This window comes from Muntiacus reevesi, chromosome X (genome assembly GCF_963930625.1).
Source record: "Muntiacus reevesi chromosome X, mMunRee1.1, whole genome shotgun sequence".
NCBI classification, from domain to species: Eukaryota; Metazoa; Chordata; class Mammalia; order Artiodactyla; family Cervidae; genus Muntiacus; species Muntiacus reevesi.
In genome coordinates, this window is record NC_089271.1 from 77,694,055 (window position 1) to 77,711,039 (window position 16,985).

At 35.8% G+C, this 16,985-nt stretch overlaps 1 protein-coding gene across 1 annotated transcript in view; it reads left to right on the forward strand.

The window, feature by feature from the left end:
• The first annotated feature begins 6,348 nt into the window (after positions 1-6,348).
• Positions 6,349-16,985, forward strand: part of KLHL4 (kelch like family member 4) — a 120,176-nt gene continuing 109,539 nt past the window's right edge. The window contains exon 1 of the mRNA XM_065915668.1: positions 6,349-6,868. Within this exon, the coding sequence (XP_065771740.1) occupies positions 6,450-6,868 (419 nt within the window). The 5' untranslated portion in view covers positions 6,349-6,449. The remainder of the gene's footprint in view (positions 6,869-16,985) is intronic.

Consider the following 16,985-nt stretch of genomic DNA (forward strand, 5'->3'; position numbering starts at 1 on the left):
TAACCAGATTTTAAAGAAATAAAACTGTTAAACAGAGCCCTTATATTATTATAAACTTCAATATCTACATGTTCACTCAGCTTTGATATTAACATCTACAATTGCCTGTGGAAAGCTTCAGGTAAAATTTCACATTTGTGTATACACTTTCATCTGTCATCACAATTCATAATTTGAGAAATGTGGTTTGCATAATGTGTATTATAACAATTTCCACAGCCTGCACCTCAGTTCTCTAGTAGGTAGTTATAATAAAAAAAAAAAAATGACTCAAGCAATTTGCTTTACTGTTACTAAGCAGATACCAAACACAGAGTTATCTTTAAAACTTCTGACCTTGTAAACATGAGCTTAGTTTTTTGCTCTATATAATGTTGTTGTTTAGTAGCTAGGTCATGTCTGACCCTTGCAACCCCATGGACTGTAGCCTGCCAGGCTCCTCTGTCCATGGAGTTTCCCAGGAAAGCGTCTATATTATGTAACAATATAATTTAAACTGTATTGAAATTACTTTGAAACTGGCTTATTATGCCTAATTCATTTAGATTTTGGAGTTACAATTTTAATCGACTTTCTCTTTCTGTATAGAATGTTGAGAACCTTGGGTTCTCACTAAAAACACTTCCTAAATTGTTTCTTTTGGCCCTGTCTTATTCTCTTCCCTCCAATCTTGCAGACATCTTTACATAAACTGATCCACTTATAAGCCTTTTCTTTTTATATATGTGCATATCCCCTTTATTTTGGATTTCCTTTCATTTAGGCCACCACAGAGCATTGAGTAGCGTTCTCTGTGCTATAGAGTAGGTTCTCAATAGTTATCTGTTTTATACATATTAGTGTATATATATATAAATCCAAGTCCTCCAATTCACCCCACCACTCCCTTCCCCCCCTTGATATCCATATATTTGTTCTATGTCTCTATTTCTGCTTTGCAAATAGGTTAATCTATACCATTTTTCTAGATTCCACATATATGCATTAATATATGATATTTGCTTTTTTCTTTCTGACTTCCTTTACTCTGTATGACAATCTGTAAGTCCATCCATGTCTCTGCAAATGGCACAATTTCATTCCTTTTTATGGCTGAATAATATTCATATATATATATGCCACATATTTTAAAACTTAATTTATTTTTTAACTGAGGCATAATTGCTTTACAGAATTAACTTTGTTGTTTTCTGTCAAACATCAACAAGAATCAGCCATAGGTACACCCATGTCCCCTCCCTACTGAACTTCCCTCCCATCTCACTCCCCATTGTGACACATCTTCTTTATTCATTATTCTGTTGATGGGCATTTAGGTTACTTCTATGTCCTGAATATTATGCTGAGGAAAATGGAGTGCATGTATCTTTTTGAATTATGATTTTCACCAAGTATATGCCCAAGAGTGAGATAACTAGATCACCTATTTTTAGCTTTTTAATAGACTCCCATACTGTTCTCCATAGTGTTTGCATCAATTTACATTCCCACCAACAATGTAGGAGGGTTCCCTTCCTCTCCACACACTTTCCAGAATTTATTATTTGCAGACTTTTTGATGATGGCCATTCTAACCAATGTGAGGTGGCACCTAATTGAAGTTTTGATTTTCATTTCTCTAATAATTAGTGATATTGAGCTTCTTTCTATGTACCTTTTGGACACCTATTTGTCTTCTTGGAGAAATGTCTGTTTAGGTCTTCTGCCCATTTCTTCATTGAGTTTTTAAAATATTTTAGGGATTAATATATTTTAGATATTAATTGCTTAATTAATATTGCTTAATTTTAATTAAGCAATTGTTACATATGTGCTTAATTGCTTAATTTTCAAATATTTTACACATTCTGAGGTTTGTCTTGTTTATGGTTTCCTTTGCTTTGCAAAAGTTTTTAAGTTTAATTAGACCCCATTTGTTTATTTTTGTTTTTATTTTCATTAGTTTAGGAGGTGGATTAAAAAAGATCTTTCTGTGATTTTATGTCGGAGTGTGTTCTCCCTAAGTTTTCCTTAAGAGATGTATGGTATCTGTCCTTACGTTTAGGTCATTAATCCATTTTGAGTTTATTTTTGTGTATGGGGTTAGGGAGTGTTCTAATTTCAGTCTTTTACATGTAGCTGTTCAGTTTTCACAGCACCACTTATTGAAGACACTGTCTTTTATCCATTGTATATTGTTGCCTCCTTTGCCATAGATTAGGTAACCATGGATAGATATATGAGTTTGTCTTTGCATTTCCTATCCTCTTCCTTGATCTGTATTTCTGTTTTTGTTCCTGTACCATATGATCTTGATTACTGTAGCTATCTAGTATAGTCTCAAGTCATAAATTGAATTTCATTTTTTAAATTTCTTTTGATTCTAAACATAATTTTTCTTTGAAGAAGCATTTTAGCTATTAGTATTATAATTAAACAAAACAACATAGATCTATTTTATATTTTTCAAAGATATTAAACACATTAAAATTTTATTGGGAACTTATTATTAGTAGAGACAGATGAGTCTACTTTTGTGCTCAGTTCAGGTAATAACAATGGCTATTACTTTTTAATGAAATGAGATAGATGTGAGCAAAATTCAGTCATATTTGTTATTATAGATGTGAGCACTGAAGAAAGTTAGTTCATCTAAATCAGTGGATAAATTGAAGGAGTTTCCTTCAATTTATCATTCAATTATTTGATCTCCTTTTGCAGAGTCAGGAAACTGAGAGGGACTATGAGTCAATATTAATATTTTGTTAACCTTCTTCAATATTTCATAGTGATTTTGGGCACAGTGACTTAGGACAGGATTGGTTGCGAGCAATGTGCTTAGCATTAGATTTTTCCAATCAGATATTGCTTTTCTTTTCACCATAGTGCTACCTGTAGTGGTTTGTGTCAAATGAATAGTTCAATGTCAGGACCATGATAGGTTGTTGATGTGTAGCTTTTACTGCACAGAAATCTATGACCATGTTACCTTAAGTTTTATAATCACATAATTGCTGGAAAGAAGTAGAACTAAGTATTCCTAAGTATATTTGGATAATGTTAACTATGGAGGTATCCTAGTAGCTAGCTAATTTAATTTGTTGTCCAGGATCTTACTCATAATGCAACATCATTAGCGCATATAGCTGCTAAGCTGGTGGGAGTTTTCAGTTGGTTTGCAGACTGGTTCCCCAACCTGAATAATTCTTAATGATTTAGAAGGGTATTTTAAACCATAACCATTTTTGCATTTTCTTTTTAAAATGCCAGCACTTATTGAGATAGTAAATTCTGTGATAATAAAATAACTTAAAATTTTTCATTCATTAGTTCTACTAGGTATTTATTAATATTAACTATTTAATATTTCATTAATTCCACATATATTAAATAGTATTAATAGATAGCAAGCAGATAATAAGGAAATGGGTAAGAAATGATTAATAAAATATAATTCCTATCCTCACATACATCTTTATTTTTGTTTGAATATGCATAAATCTTTCTTTTATAATCAGAAACTTCAAAGGGACCCTCATGCTTCATAATATATTATTGTTTTTATTTTCTAGATGATTTATATACTTTTTTAGTCACTCTAAATTCTGTGTCACATATGTAAGAAAATGGTCATAATCTACATACTTTAAACAAACAAACAAAAAAAAAAACACACTCTTGGTAGAATCATATAAAGTATTGTATTATCAATGTTTAGATTTTTACAAGTATTATTCATAAAAGATACACAGGGAAATACATAATTATATCGAATTGTTAACAAGCTCAGGGAATATATAAAACAAAATTAGGTTGCTGATTCTTAGTATCCAAGAAGATATTATTTAGAGCTGCTTAGATGGCAAATTTAGTGACTCTTCTTGTGCCTACCACGTACTGTTTGCACTTCTATTTTAATACTTTATTCATTCTGCTTGATATTTGCAGTTTGTTTATTCTTTTCCAACATTGTGTTTTAGGCATATTGGGGAATACAAAGATCTTAAATATAAATCTTGACTCTAGGCATTTATTTGGAATGTTATCTACCCAGATAACAGAAAGGGAATTTATGTTTAGTTGTCAGGACTCACTGTGCCTGGGACTCATCAGAACTATTTGAGATTCTCTTCAGTTGTTTATATGTTAAATATCAGGAACTGACATCACATTCACCAAGGAGAGAGGATGATACAAGTGAACATTGGGGTTTAAGGAGCCTACTGGAAAATAGGTTGGAAAGTTGGAGAAAGGAGTAATGTGTTTATAACTGGTATAAAAATCAGCTGTATATCTGTCTGTGTATTTATTAATTTCTTAGTACTAGAAAAATATAAATATGTAAATTGATAGATATTGATTTATTATAAGGAATTGACTCGATTATGGAAGCTGACAGGTCCCAAGATTGTAGTCAGCAAGTTGGAGACCCAGAAGAGCTGATGGTATAGTTCTAATCCAAAGGCCTTGAGGTGTTGAGACCCAAGAAGAGTCAATATTTCAATTTGAGTCTGAAGTCAGGGAAAAAAGACAGTGTCCCAGCTTGATGGCAGTCAGGCAAGAGAAATTCCCTCTTGTTTGGGGAAGTGTCATCATTCTGCTTATTCAGGCTTTCAGAGGATTAGAAGAGGCCCACCCACGTTATAGAACTTCCCTTGTGGCTCAATCAGTAAAGAAACCACATGCAATACAGGAGATAGCCTGCAATATAGGAGACCAGGGTTCGGTCCCTGGGTCAGGAAATTCTCCTGGAGAAGGAAATGGCAACCCACTCCAGTATTCTTGTCTGGAAAATCCCATGGACAGAGGAGCCCGGCAAGCTACAGTCCATGGGGTCACACAGAGTTGGACATGACTGAGCATCTAAAGCACCACCACCCATATTAGGGAGGACGATCTATTACTCTATTGATATAAATGTTAAACTCATTCAAAAACACCCTCACAGAAACACCCAAAACAATACTTGACCAAGTAGCTGGGTACTCTGCCCATTTAAATTGACACATAAATTTACTACTATACATACACAAAAAAGAGGGGAAAGGAAATGGGCTATTAGATTTATAGAAAACTGCAGGTATATTTTCTACTTATAAATTTTAAAAAATCCATTGCAAGTATAAACTTGGAAATTTGTTCAGCCTCTCCATATTATACATGAAGAAACAGATACAAACAAGTAAATGACTTGCTCAAGATCATACAGCTCATTAACCATAAAACCTGAAGTAGAATCAAAATCTTATAATCTCAGTATTCTTTCTAAGGATACAGTGGTATAATTCCCCCTTATCGCATGTGTGCATGACATGTAAGCTATAAAGTTCAAACTAAATTTCAAAATGGTATTGGTGAATACATTCTTTATACATTACTGTTATAGAAACATTTACCCCTGTACAAAGTAGAGATTATGAATCAGAGATTTCAAAGTACTTTGTGCACAGTTATTACTGAGATATGTGACAATTTGGAGTTACTTCAAAATATGCCTTTTGCACATCCTCTCATACGAACTTTTGAACAAAGAAAATAGACCTTTAACACTGACTGTGAGAGTGAAGAGCATGATAAGGAAGTGTTTATACAGGCACTGAGCCAGAATAGACTATTCGTTTTCAAGTTTTGGTTTGTGAGAGAAGACATGCCTTCCTACCTATGAGCTTAGAAAAACACTGTTCTCTTCCTTCAGATGTAGACTTAAAATACTGTTAATACATCCTCTAGTGTTTTTAGTCATAGGTAACCAACACTTTATGTTTCTGAAATTGTTCAGGTTTTCGAACAAATATTTCTATAAAGATAGTCACATTTTCAGACATTTTGTAAAAAATAACTACAAATGTGCATGAGGAGACTGGTGTCAAGATACTTTTCCTTAATGAACCACCTTCAAATTTTCCATAAGAACACCAAAATAGATCATAATGAATTCCTTGTTACAAATTCTCCCAGGACAAAATGTGACATTTTTAGAAGTGGGCTGCCAGGAAATAATATCTGACAGAGGGTGGGGTGAGTAGAATTTAGAAACAAGTGTTTTAAAACACTTTGCTTTTGTTCACTTGCTTGGACTTAAAAGCCAAAACTACTATACTTCAATTAGGAAGGAGCTGGGTTAGATATTTGCAAGTCCAGGCGGGAAGGCTGGGGGTTTGCAAATCTAGCAGCTGGAGTGTGTTGTGGTAGCTGCTTTCCTGTGCTAAGCTGATTTACTTGTTTAAGGTCTGACCTCATCATCCTGTCGGTATGGGTTCCCACCTACACTGTTAGCTGCTGCTTTCTGCTTCAGCTGGAAAGCTGGAAGTATTCGCAGTGTACCACAAACAGTGGGGGAGGGGGGAACAAGAAAGCCTGCTCCCGACACTTGTGCTTTTGTTAGTCCTACAGAAGAGGCAGAAAAACAAGAGATAACAAAGGCTGTTTCCTTTCTGTGAGAGAAGGCTTTCGTCTTTCCTCCTGCAACAATGTCAGTATCTGGCAAGAAAGAGTTTGATGTGAAACAGATCCTAAGACTACGCTGGAGGTGGTTTAGTCATCCTTCTCAAGGCTCACCTAACACTGGAAACTGCCTTCAGCAGGAAGGATATGAGCATAGAGGGACCGCGGTTCAGGGCAGATTGAAGAACCACTCTCGGGACAGAAATGGACTGAAGAAAAGCAACAGTCCTGTCCACCACAGCATACTACCACCAGTGCCAGAATTGGCCCCTGCCCATCAAAGAGCCCTTCAGAACTGGCACTCACGAAAACTGATAGAACATCTTCGAGCAAATGAAGATACTCCTAAAGCAGTTCCAGGGAATTTGTTCAAAGAAGCTTATGAGAAACACTTACAAGATGTGGAGATGATGGCTGATGACAATACAGAAGATTCTACAGCAGGGTAGGAGTTTTTGAACACGTAACAAAGTCATAGCTTAGATTAATTTATCCTCTAAAGTGCTCATTTAGTGTTTAAATAAAAGTTATAATAATTTCTGAGTTTGTATGCAGCCAATCAGGGTGTCCAAGTAATCCCCTTATCTAAGTCTATAAGTGAATATAGTCATAGTACATACTTTTGGTAATTAATGGGAAATATGCTTCAGAGTTGCGAATTTGCTTTCTCTATTCCATTCTGGTTCTGTTAAGAATTTTGTTTCAGTTTTTAGAGATTAGCAATTATTATAATTGTTACTTTTCTGTAAATATCCTCTGTGGCTTGAATGTTCGTATAGTTGTGTTTCATTCTTTCTTTTTTTGTAAAACTGTGATGGATTACATAGAGCTTTTTCTGACTTTGTCAGGCCAGCTCTGACAGCTCAGCACATCCTTGTCTATTCCTTAGTACGTAGTTACCATACTGATGCTTTGTTAAATATTATCTTTATGTGAGAGTATGGAATAGTTTCCTTTGGCATTTGAGATTTATTTCAAATAGTATCAGATTCCACTGCTAGTTTTCATTTATGAAAATATTTTGCATAAAACAAGTAATGAAATGCTGCTTACAGCAGTGAGATCTTAAAGTAGGAAATGGAACATATCAACTATTTTAGGATATTAAAATGTAATAAGAAATGATAATAAAGTGTTGTGTAAGTATAGCTCATAAAATCTTTTACCTCATTTGTATTTTTGTGTCTACCAGTATTGTTTGATTCTGTTTTATATTTTGGTTTTTTGGCCACAAGGCATGTGGGATCTTAGCTCCCTGACCAGGGATAAAATCCACACATCCTGCATTGAAAGGTGGAGTCTTAACCACTGGACCACCAGGGAAATCCCGCACCAGTATTGTTTTAGTAGAAGAAAATGCTCCTCTAATGCTGTCTAACATAATTTAATCTAGTGTATCTTTACTTTATTTTCCTGTTTGCATTATCAGATTAGTGTAGACACAACTAATGACTTTAATAATGCAATTACAGTGTAAAAGGCTATAGTAAAAAATGTACTTTTGAAATGGCTTAAACTTTATAGCAGTTCAACATGAAGGTATGCTAATTTATTTAGAAATCTGGATATTTTGTATACGGTATAAGTGTGGGCTTTCCCTGTGGTTCAGATGGTAAAGAGTCTGCTTGCAATGCAGGGGACCCAGGTTTGATCTCTGGGTTGGGAAGATCCCCTGGAAAAGGGCATGGCCACCCACTGCAGTATTCTTGCCTGGAGAATTCCATGGACAGAGGAGCCTGGTGGGCTACAGTCTATGGTGTCACAAGTATAGATGAGAAAGACTGGCAAATTTGCTTCTAGATAAAAATTTTTTCAGTATATCTACCTTGACAGTTCCTTGCGTCCATGATTTTTAAGTATAATTAATAGAAAAAAGGAACATAATAATATTATGACAAAAGGCAAAGCAACTGTGCAAAATGATGCTTTACAGGAACTCAGGCTTTCTGTATGAAATGTAAATAACTGTGGGGAATGCAGGTTGTATTTAGTACAAATACTTGAACTTTGAAAATAATATATAGCCCATACTTTAGATGAAGGGGATTTTCAAATTATCTCCCCTTATCATGAACAACAATTTTAAAAACTGCTAAATTTGGAAGTTAATATTAAATACATTTGACTCTGTTGTGGGCTTACCTCATAGCGCAGTTGGTAAAGCATATGTCTGCAATGCAGGAGATCTGGGTTCGATTCCTGGGTTGGGAAGATCCCCTGGAGAAGGAAATGGCAATCCTCTCCAGTATTCTTGCCTGGAAAATCCCATGGACAGAGGAGCCTGGCGGGCTACAGTCCATGGGGTCGCAAGAGTCAGACACGACTTAGTGACTAAACCACTGTTGTAGGGAAGTTAAATTATTCACTGTGAATTCCTGACAAAAGTTTTTTGAGGATCCCTAAGTTTATTTTCTTGCATGAGAATATATTTACAGTAAGTTAGCTGCTAAATGAAAATGCCAGATAAAATGTCAAATATAAAAGTGTCACCAAGTAATATTTTAAAAATGTATTTCTCCTTTTATTATTTAGTGTTCATATTCTAAAAAATGTTCCATTAATATGCTATGGTTACAGTGCAAAGTTAATATTTATTAAAATAAATACAGGAAGTGGTTTTATAGATGTGCCAGGAATATTTTAAGCCGAATAGAAGAGGTAAATTGAGCACTTAATTAATTGAAAATGATTGTTTATTAATCTATAATTACCCATTCTGAATTATTTAATCTTGGGTATAGAAAGTTTGATAAGGAACTTTCTTATTTCCCACTTCTCTAATACCTCTTTTTAAGCAAAATTGGGAAGCAGGAGGAAAAGATCCTGCAAAGTTGACAGCAACCTACTATCCCCTCAGTAGAACACTTGTGGTTAAATAACAAACAAAAACGGAAGTCAGTGTGGAGAGCATAAGGTGAGTTCTAACACTTGGGGAAAAGTAAGGGTCCTTAAGTCATCCTGCTTTCTACAAATATTGCAGGGAATAGATAATGGACTAGTTTACCAAAATATAATATAGTTGAATAACCTATAATTAAATCTAAAACAGATAGTAAAGCCAAGATATTAAAATTATATTAATACATTGGATAGGGAATTTTAAACCCAAATCCATTCTATGTAATTGAATTTTAAGTTTGCATTTCATTTAGGAGCAGCTCTGCATCATGGTCCCACACTGTGAGTATGCACGTATCAGCATGCCTGTCATCAGAGGCCTAGGCTCAATTATCATCTCCTTTTTGCCTTCAGTTCCGTCAGTTCAGTCACTCAGTCATGTACGACTCTTTTTGCCCTATGTGTACTAACTCTGCATCTTTGCTTCCCACAAGCTTGCTCAATGGCCTTTCTTTTCTTATATCATCCTTAGAATTCAAAAAATCAAACTATTTTGACAGTGCATTATGATCATGATTTTATATGACAGAATATTGTCATATGGTTATGTATATATTTATTATTTATTTATTATTAGTAATAATTATATATGTATACTGCTCACGAAGAGATGATTGTGTAAGTACCCAGGAGTATAAAGTTGTTAAACTGCATTTGCTAAGACAAATGTGGTTATCTCCTCATTGTGCTTGAGAACACTGAATAAAATCCTGACGACCTGTGTATGGGCCCAGAGCAACATGCCCCAGTACAAAGTTGAAGATTCACAGGGATGTTTAGTTTTAAGGAATTGGCAGCAATGGGGATCATACCCTCACCCTGTATGTTTCTGTGTAATTTGCTATTTGTATGGTATATGATTTTGTGTATCTTTGGCAATATTACTCTGTTAGACAAGCCTCAAAATTCCCTCTATTTTACAGTTTCTTGATTTTCAAGTGAGGTGTGCCTAGGGAAGAAAAAGGAAGATGTCACTGTAAATTGTGATATCCTGAAGAAGGAGGGATTGAATGAATAAGATTTAGAATTCATTAATAATTCATTCCACAAATATTGAGCACCACTGTGTGTCAGGCATACTTCTACACACTGGTGATAAACCAGGATCAAATCAGAGAACATGTTTTCAAAGAGTATACATTCTAATAAGGAGAGAAACAATACAAATAAACCAAATGTAGTACTTTAGTAGTTGTAAGTATTATGAAGAAAACATAATTAGAAGGAAGAAAGAGAAGAAAGAATCCCACTTCAGATAGGGAAGGCCTGTCTGATGAAGTAACATTTAAGCAGAGATCTAAATGAAGTGAAAGGGCAGTCATGAGGATATCTGACATAAGAATTCAAAGCAAGTGAGAGGTTACTACTGCTGTGCCACATGGGAGTCTATAACCTCCATTCATATTTTTTCTTATTCAAATCAATACCACATGTCCCCACACAATCCATTGATTAATGTTTCAAACACTCTTAGTTTAAGTGGTGAACTCAAAAATATGCCCTGCCTGTTGCTTATTACAGTGACTTTAAGATCACATACATATCCTCATGGTCACAGGGGTGACTTTCCATTCACCCTTTAACCATGGTGCCATTTTGTCCTCTGGGGATCTGGCTATTCAGCCAGCAGACTATATGCTTCAGGTACAGAGGCCCCATGCCCTTTGTGAAAATGGACACATGGTGATTTATTTGTTTTCTTCACAAAACAATCCAGATATGTCCAAACCAAATGCATTGTGTGTCTTCATACTCAACACAAATCCACCTGTAATACGGAATATGCTTGGGAAATATTTATGCATAAGAGAAATCTTAAATAATAAAGCTTACTGTGATATCTTTTATCATAAAGTAGGAAGTAAAGTACGTGAGTATTTACAGGGAACACTTTCCAGAAAGACAGAACGGCAGTTTCAAAAGCCCTAAGATGGAGTGTGCTTCATATGTTCAAACACAAGAAGGCTAGTGCAGCTGGAGTAGGGCTTTCAAAGGGGAGATTAATAGCAGATAGTTTCGAAAAGGCAACAATAACACAGCATTAAAAATAATAAGCATCTTTCACAGACATTTACTATGTGCCAAGCACTAAATACATGTATTTTCTCATGTTCCCAAGAAAATTTTTGAATGAAAAAAGAATTCACATCATTCTCTGAGTACTGTTTTATTGGATATCTGTTGTTGTTGCTTATCTTCTTTCAAGACAAAATTACGTGGCTTTATTAAGTTCAGAGTTAGGCTTGATTTACTTAATTTTATACTGAATTACTGAGTAGTAACTATTATTTCAGAGGAGATAATAAGGAACATACTACAATTTTATTGTTGCTTATAGAAAGTTTAAGATTAAATCCCTTTGTCTATGGGTTAAAACGTACTATACAAAACTACACAAGTTATTCAATTGCTTTATTAAACTCACATAATTTTTAGAGTGTGTTAACACATAATTTAAATATAGTGCAATGTTTCCTAATATTCCTAATTCCTAATGGAACTTCTGTTGGTTGATTTTAAATCCTTGCTAGGCACAGCCTGTTTACTGAGAATGAGGCACCATGGTCTTCACAACTCATTCTTAACAGTGTGGTATTGTGCATATATTTAGGTTAACATTAGTTAAAATGTATTTAATATTTGAGAAATGTGGGGCTCCTTTCTATCTAGGGATCTTGCAATATGTTAGGACCACGTTTCTTTAAATATTATGATTACACACCTATAGTTGTTACTTCTGATATTTGAAAGACAAGAATCAGTTTCCTTCTGCATTTGGAAATTTAAATAAATAACTCAAAGTATCAGTTACTACTTAATATGTGATTTCAAGAGCAATGTATTGATTACATTGACCTGCTACACATTGCCTAAATGTTCAGACACTTAGTACTTTTAGAGTTTAATTTTTTTTTTTAAATTGTATATCTCCTTTCTGACTTTCATTAAGACATCAACCTCTTAATACTAATCTTTTTTTTTATTTCTTTCCTATGACCTTATAAGTAAAAATAGTTTCAATGCTACACACACACACACACACACACACAAACACATACACATGTGTACACACATATGTAATGTATATACATGTAAGAAAAGGGAAAGTGTTAGTCAGTGTTGTGCCCAACTCTTTGTGAGCCATGGAATGTAGCCCGCCAGGCTCCTCTGTCCATGGAATTCTCCAGGTAAGAATACTGGAGTGGGTTGCCATTCCCTTCTCCAGGGGCTCTCCCTGACCCAGGGATTGAATCCGGGTTTCCTGCATTGCAGGTAGATTCTTTACTGCCTGAACCACCAAGAAAGCCCTGTTTACATGTATATGTTATAGACATATATGTGCATGTGTATAATACATACACACACATATACAAACATATGCACACATACATGTGTGATGTGCATATACACATGTACATATGTGTATATCGTGTATACAGTGTTCAGTGTTCTACAAGCTGAACCTGACACATCATGTGCAATAAAGTAGAAAATCCTCAAATAAATAGTCATGGGATTATGTTAAAGGGACACAGGAGCCAACTGAAAAAGCTCTCAAAGGTCAAAGCTGGAACAATTTTAACAAACAAAAATTATTATAAACCTAATTAAAAATGAACATTCATAAATCTGTACTGATATAGATCAATGACTAAATAAATAAGTTAGAGAAAAAAACAAATCTCTTACGTAGAAGAATTCCAAGTAATTTGTGTACATACTCTTCCTCAAGGAGGTGGTGCTGAATACTGTGCCTTACGTGTGGGCTGCACATAGTGATATCTTTTAAAAAAGTGAGTATAGTCTGGAAGCATTGTAGGGGAAGAAAACATTTACAGTGGAGAAATCTGAAGAATACTTGTCTCAGCCAGGTAATCTAGGTTAACATGAAAACTGCTTAGTCATGTTGACAGTATATACACTTGATATGATGTGATGAGAATGGCACTTAACTTCTGTCCGCTACCTCCAAAAACTCATTTTTATCATCTCAATCTAATCATGAGAATAACATTCAGTTCAGTTCAGTTGCTCAGTCGTGTCCGACTCTTTGCGACACCTATGAATCACAGCACACCAGGCCTCCCTGTCCACCACCAACTCCTGGAACTTACTCAAACTCATGTCCATCAAGTCAGTGATGCCATCAAGCCATCTCATCCTCTGTCGTCCCTTTTTCTTCCTGCCCACAATCCCTCCCAGGATCAGGGTCTTTTCCAATGAGTCAACTTGTCTCATGAGGTAGCCAAAGTACTGGAGTTTCAGCTTCAGCATCAGTCCTTTCAATGAACACCCAGGACTGATCTATTTAGGATGGACTGGTTGGATCTCCTTGCAGTCCAAGGGACTCTAAAGAATTTTCTCCAACACCACAGTCCAAAAGCATCAATTTTTTGGAGCTCAGCTCTCTTCACAGTCCAACTCTCACATCCATACATGACCACTGGGAAAATCATAGCCTTGACCAGATGGACCTTTCTTGGTAAAGTAATGTCTCTGTTGGTCAATATGCTGTCTAGGTTGGTCATAACTTTCCTTCCAAGGAGTAAGATTCTTTTAATTTCATGACTGCAGTCACCATCTGCAGTGATTTTGGAGCCCAAAAAAATAAAGTCTGACACTGTTTCCACTGTTTCTCCAACTATTTCCCATGAAGTGATGGGACCAGATGCCATGATCTTAGTTTTCTGAATTTTGAGTTTTAAACCAACTTTTACACTCTTCTCTTTCACTTTTATCAAGAGGTTTTTTAGTTCCTCTTCACGTTCTGCCATAAGGGTGGTGTCATCTGCATATCTGAGGTTATTGATATTTCTCCCAACAATCTTGATTCCAGCTTGTGCTTAATCCAGCCCAGCGTTTCTCATGATGTACTGTGCATATAAGTGAAACAAGCAGGGTGACAATGTATAGCCTTGACGTACTCCTTTTCCTATTTGGAACCAGTCTGTTATTCCATGTCCAATTCTAACTGTTGCTTCCTGACCTGCATATAGGTTTCTCAAGAGGCAGGTCAAGTGGTCTGGTATTCTCATCTTTTTCAGAATTTTCCACAGTTTATTGTGATCCACACAGTCAAAGACTTTGGCAGAGTCAATAAAACAGAAATAGATTTTTTTTTTCTGGAACTCTCTTGGTTTTTTGATGATCCATTGGATGGTGGCAGTTTGATCTCTGGTTCCTCTGACAGACCCAAATGGGAGGACCTTTTTTTTTTTTTTTTTTTTTTTTTTTTTTAAATCTCTCGTCTTTAGTAATTAAACTGTCAATGTCACTATAAACAACCAAAGTCTGAGAAACAGTCACAGCCAAGAGTAGCCTAGGAAGCCATGGTGAATAAATGTGATATGGAACACAAAAAGGACTTTAGATAAAAACTGAGGCAATATGATAAAAGAATGAACTTAACATAATTATGATGTATGAAAATTTGTTAATTGTAATAAATGTGCCAGACTAGTGTAAGATATTAATAATAGGGGAAATTGGATGTGTGCTTTATAGGGAATCTCTGACAGAATCTGGTCCACTGGAGAAGGGAATGGCAAACCACTTCAGTATTTTTGCCTTGAGAACCCCATGAACAGTATGAGAAGGCAAAATGATAGGATACTGAAAGAGGAACTACCCAGGTCGGTAGATGCTCAATATGCTACTGGAGATAAGTGGAGAAATAACCCCAGAAAGAATGAAGGGATGGAGCCAAAGCAAAAACAATACCCAGTTGTGGATGTGACTGGTGATAGAAGCAAGGTCCAATGCTGTAAAGAACAATATTGTATAAGAACCTGGAATGTTAGGTCCATGAGTTGAGGCTAATTGGAAATGGACAAACAGGAGATGGTAAGAATGAATGTTGACAATCTAGGAATCAGTGAACTAAAACGGACTGGAATGGGTGAATTTAACTAAGATGACGATTGTATCTACTACAGTGGGCAGAAATCCCTTAGAAGAAATGGAATAGCCATCATGGTCAACAAAAGAGTCCAAAATGCAATACTTGGATGCAATCTCAAAAACTACAGAATGATCTCTGTTCGTTTCCAAGGCAAACCATTTAGTATCACAGTAATCCAAGCCTATGCCCCAACCAGTAACGCTGAAGAAGGTGAATTTGAACAGTTCTATGAAGACCTACAAGACCTTTTAGAACTAACACCCCAAAAAATTGTCATTTACATTGTAGGGGGCTGGAACACAAAAGTAGGAAGTCAAGAAACACCTGGAGTAACAGGCAAATTTGGCCTTGGAGTACGGAATGAAGCAGGGCAAAGGCTAATAGAGTTTTGCCAAGAGAACGCACAAGTCATAGCAAACACCTTCTTCCAACAACACAAGAAAATACTCTAGACATGGACACCGCCAGATGGTCAACACCAAAATCAGATTGATTATATTCTTTGCAGCCAAAGATAGAGAAGCTCTATACAGTCAGCAAAAACAAGACCGGGAGCAGACTGTGGCTCTGATCAGAAGTCGTTATTACCAAATTCAGACTTAAACTGAAGAAAGTAGGGAAAACCAATAGACCATTCAAGTATGACCTAAATCAAATCCTTTATGACTATATAGTAGAAGTGAGAAATAGATTTAAGGGACTAGATCTGATAGACAGAGAGCCTGATGAGCTATGGACAGAAGTTCATGACATTGTACAGGAGACAGGGATCAAGACCATCCCCATGGAAAAGAAATGTAAAAAGGCAGAAAGGTTGTCTGAGGAGGCCTTACAAGTAGCTTGTGAAAGGAAGAGAAGTGAAAAGCAAAGGAGAAAAAGAAAGATATTCCCATTTGAATGCAGAGTTCCAAAGAATAGCAAGGAGAGATAAGAAAGCCCTCCTCAGGGATCAATGCAAGAAATAGCAGAAAACAACAGAATGGGAAAGACTAGAGATCTCTTCAAGAAATTTAGAGATACCAAGGTAATATTTGACACAAAGATGGGTTCGATAAATGACAGAAATGGTATGCCCCTTACAGAAGCAGAAGATATTAAAAACAGGTGGCAAGAATTCACAGAAGAACTGCACAAAAAAATCTTCATGACCCAGATAATCATGATGGTGTGATCATTCACCTAGAGTCAGACATCTTGGAATGTGAAGTCAAGTGGGCCTTAGAAAGCATCACTACGAGCAAAGCTAGTGGATTTGATAGAATTCCAGTTGAGCTATTTCAAATCCTAAAAGATGATGCTGTGAAAATGCTGCACTCAATATGTCAGCAAATTTGGAAAACTCAGCAGTGGCCACAGGATTGGATAAGGTCAGTTTTCATTCCAATCCTTAAGAAAGGCAATCCCCAAAATGCTCAAACTACCGCACAATTGCACTCATCTCACACGCTAGTAAAGTAATGCTCAAAATTCTCCAATCCAGGCTTCAGCAATACGTGAATCGTGAACTTCCAGATGTTCAAGCTGGTTTTAGAAAAGGCAGAGGAATCAGAGATCATATTGCCAACAACTGCTGGATCATCAAAAAAAGCAAGAGAGTTCCAGAAAAAAAAAAAAAAAATCTATTTCTGCTTTATTAACTATGCCAAAGCCTTTGTCTGTGTGGATCACAATGAACTGTGGAAAATTTTGAAAGACCACCTCATCTACCTCTTGAAAAGGTCAGGAAGCAACTGTTAGAACTGGACATGGACATGGAACAAGA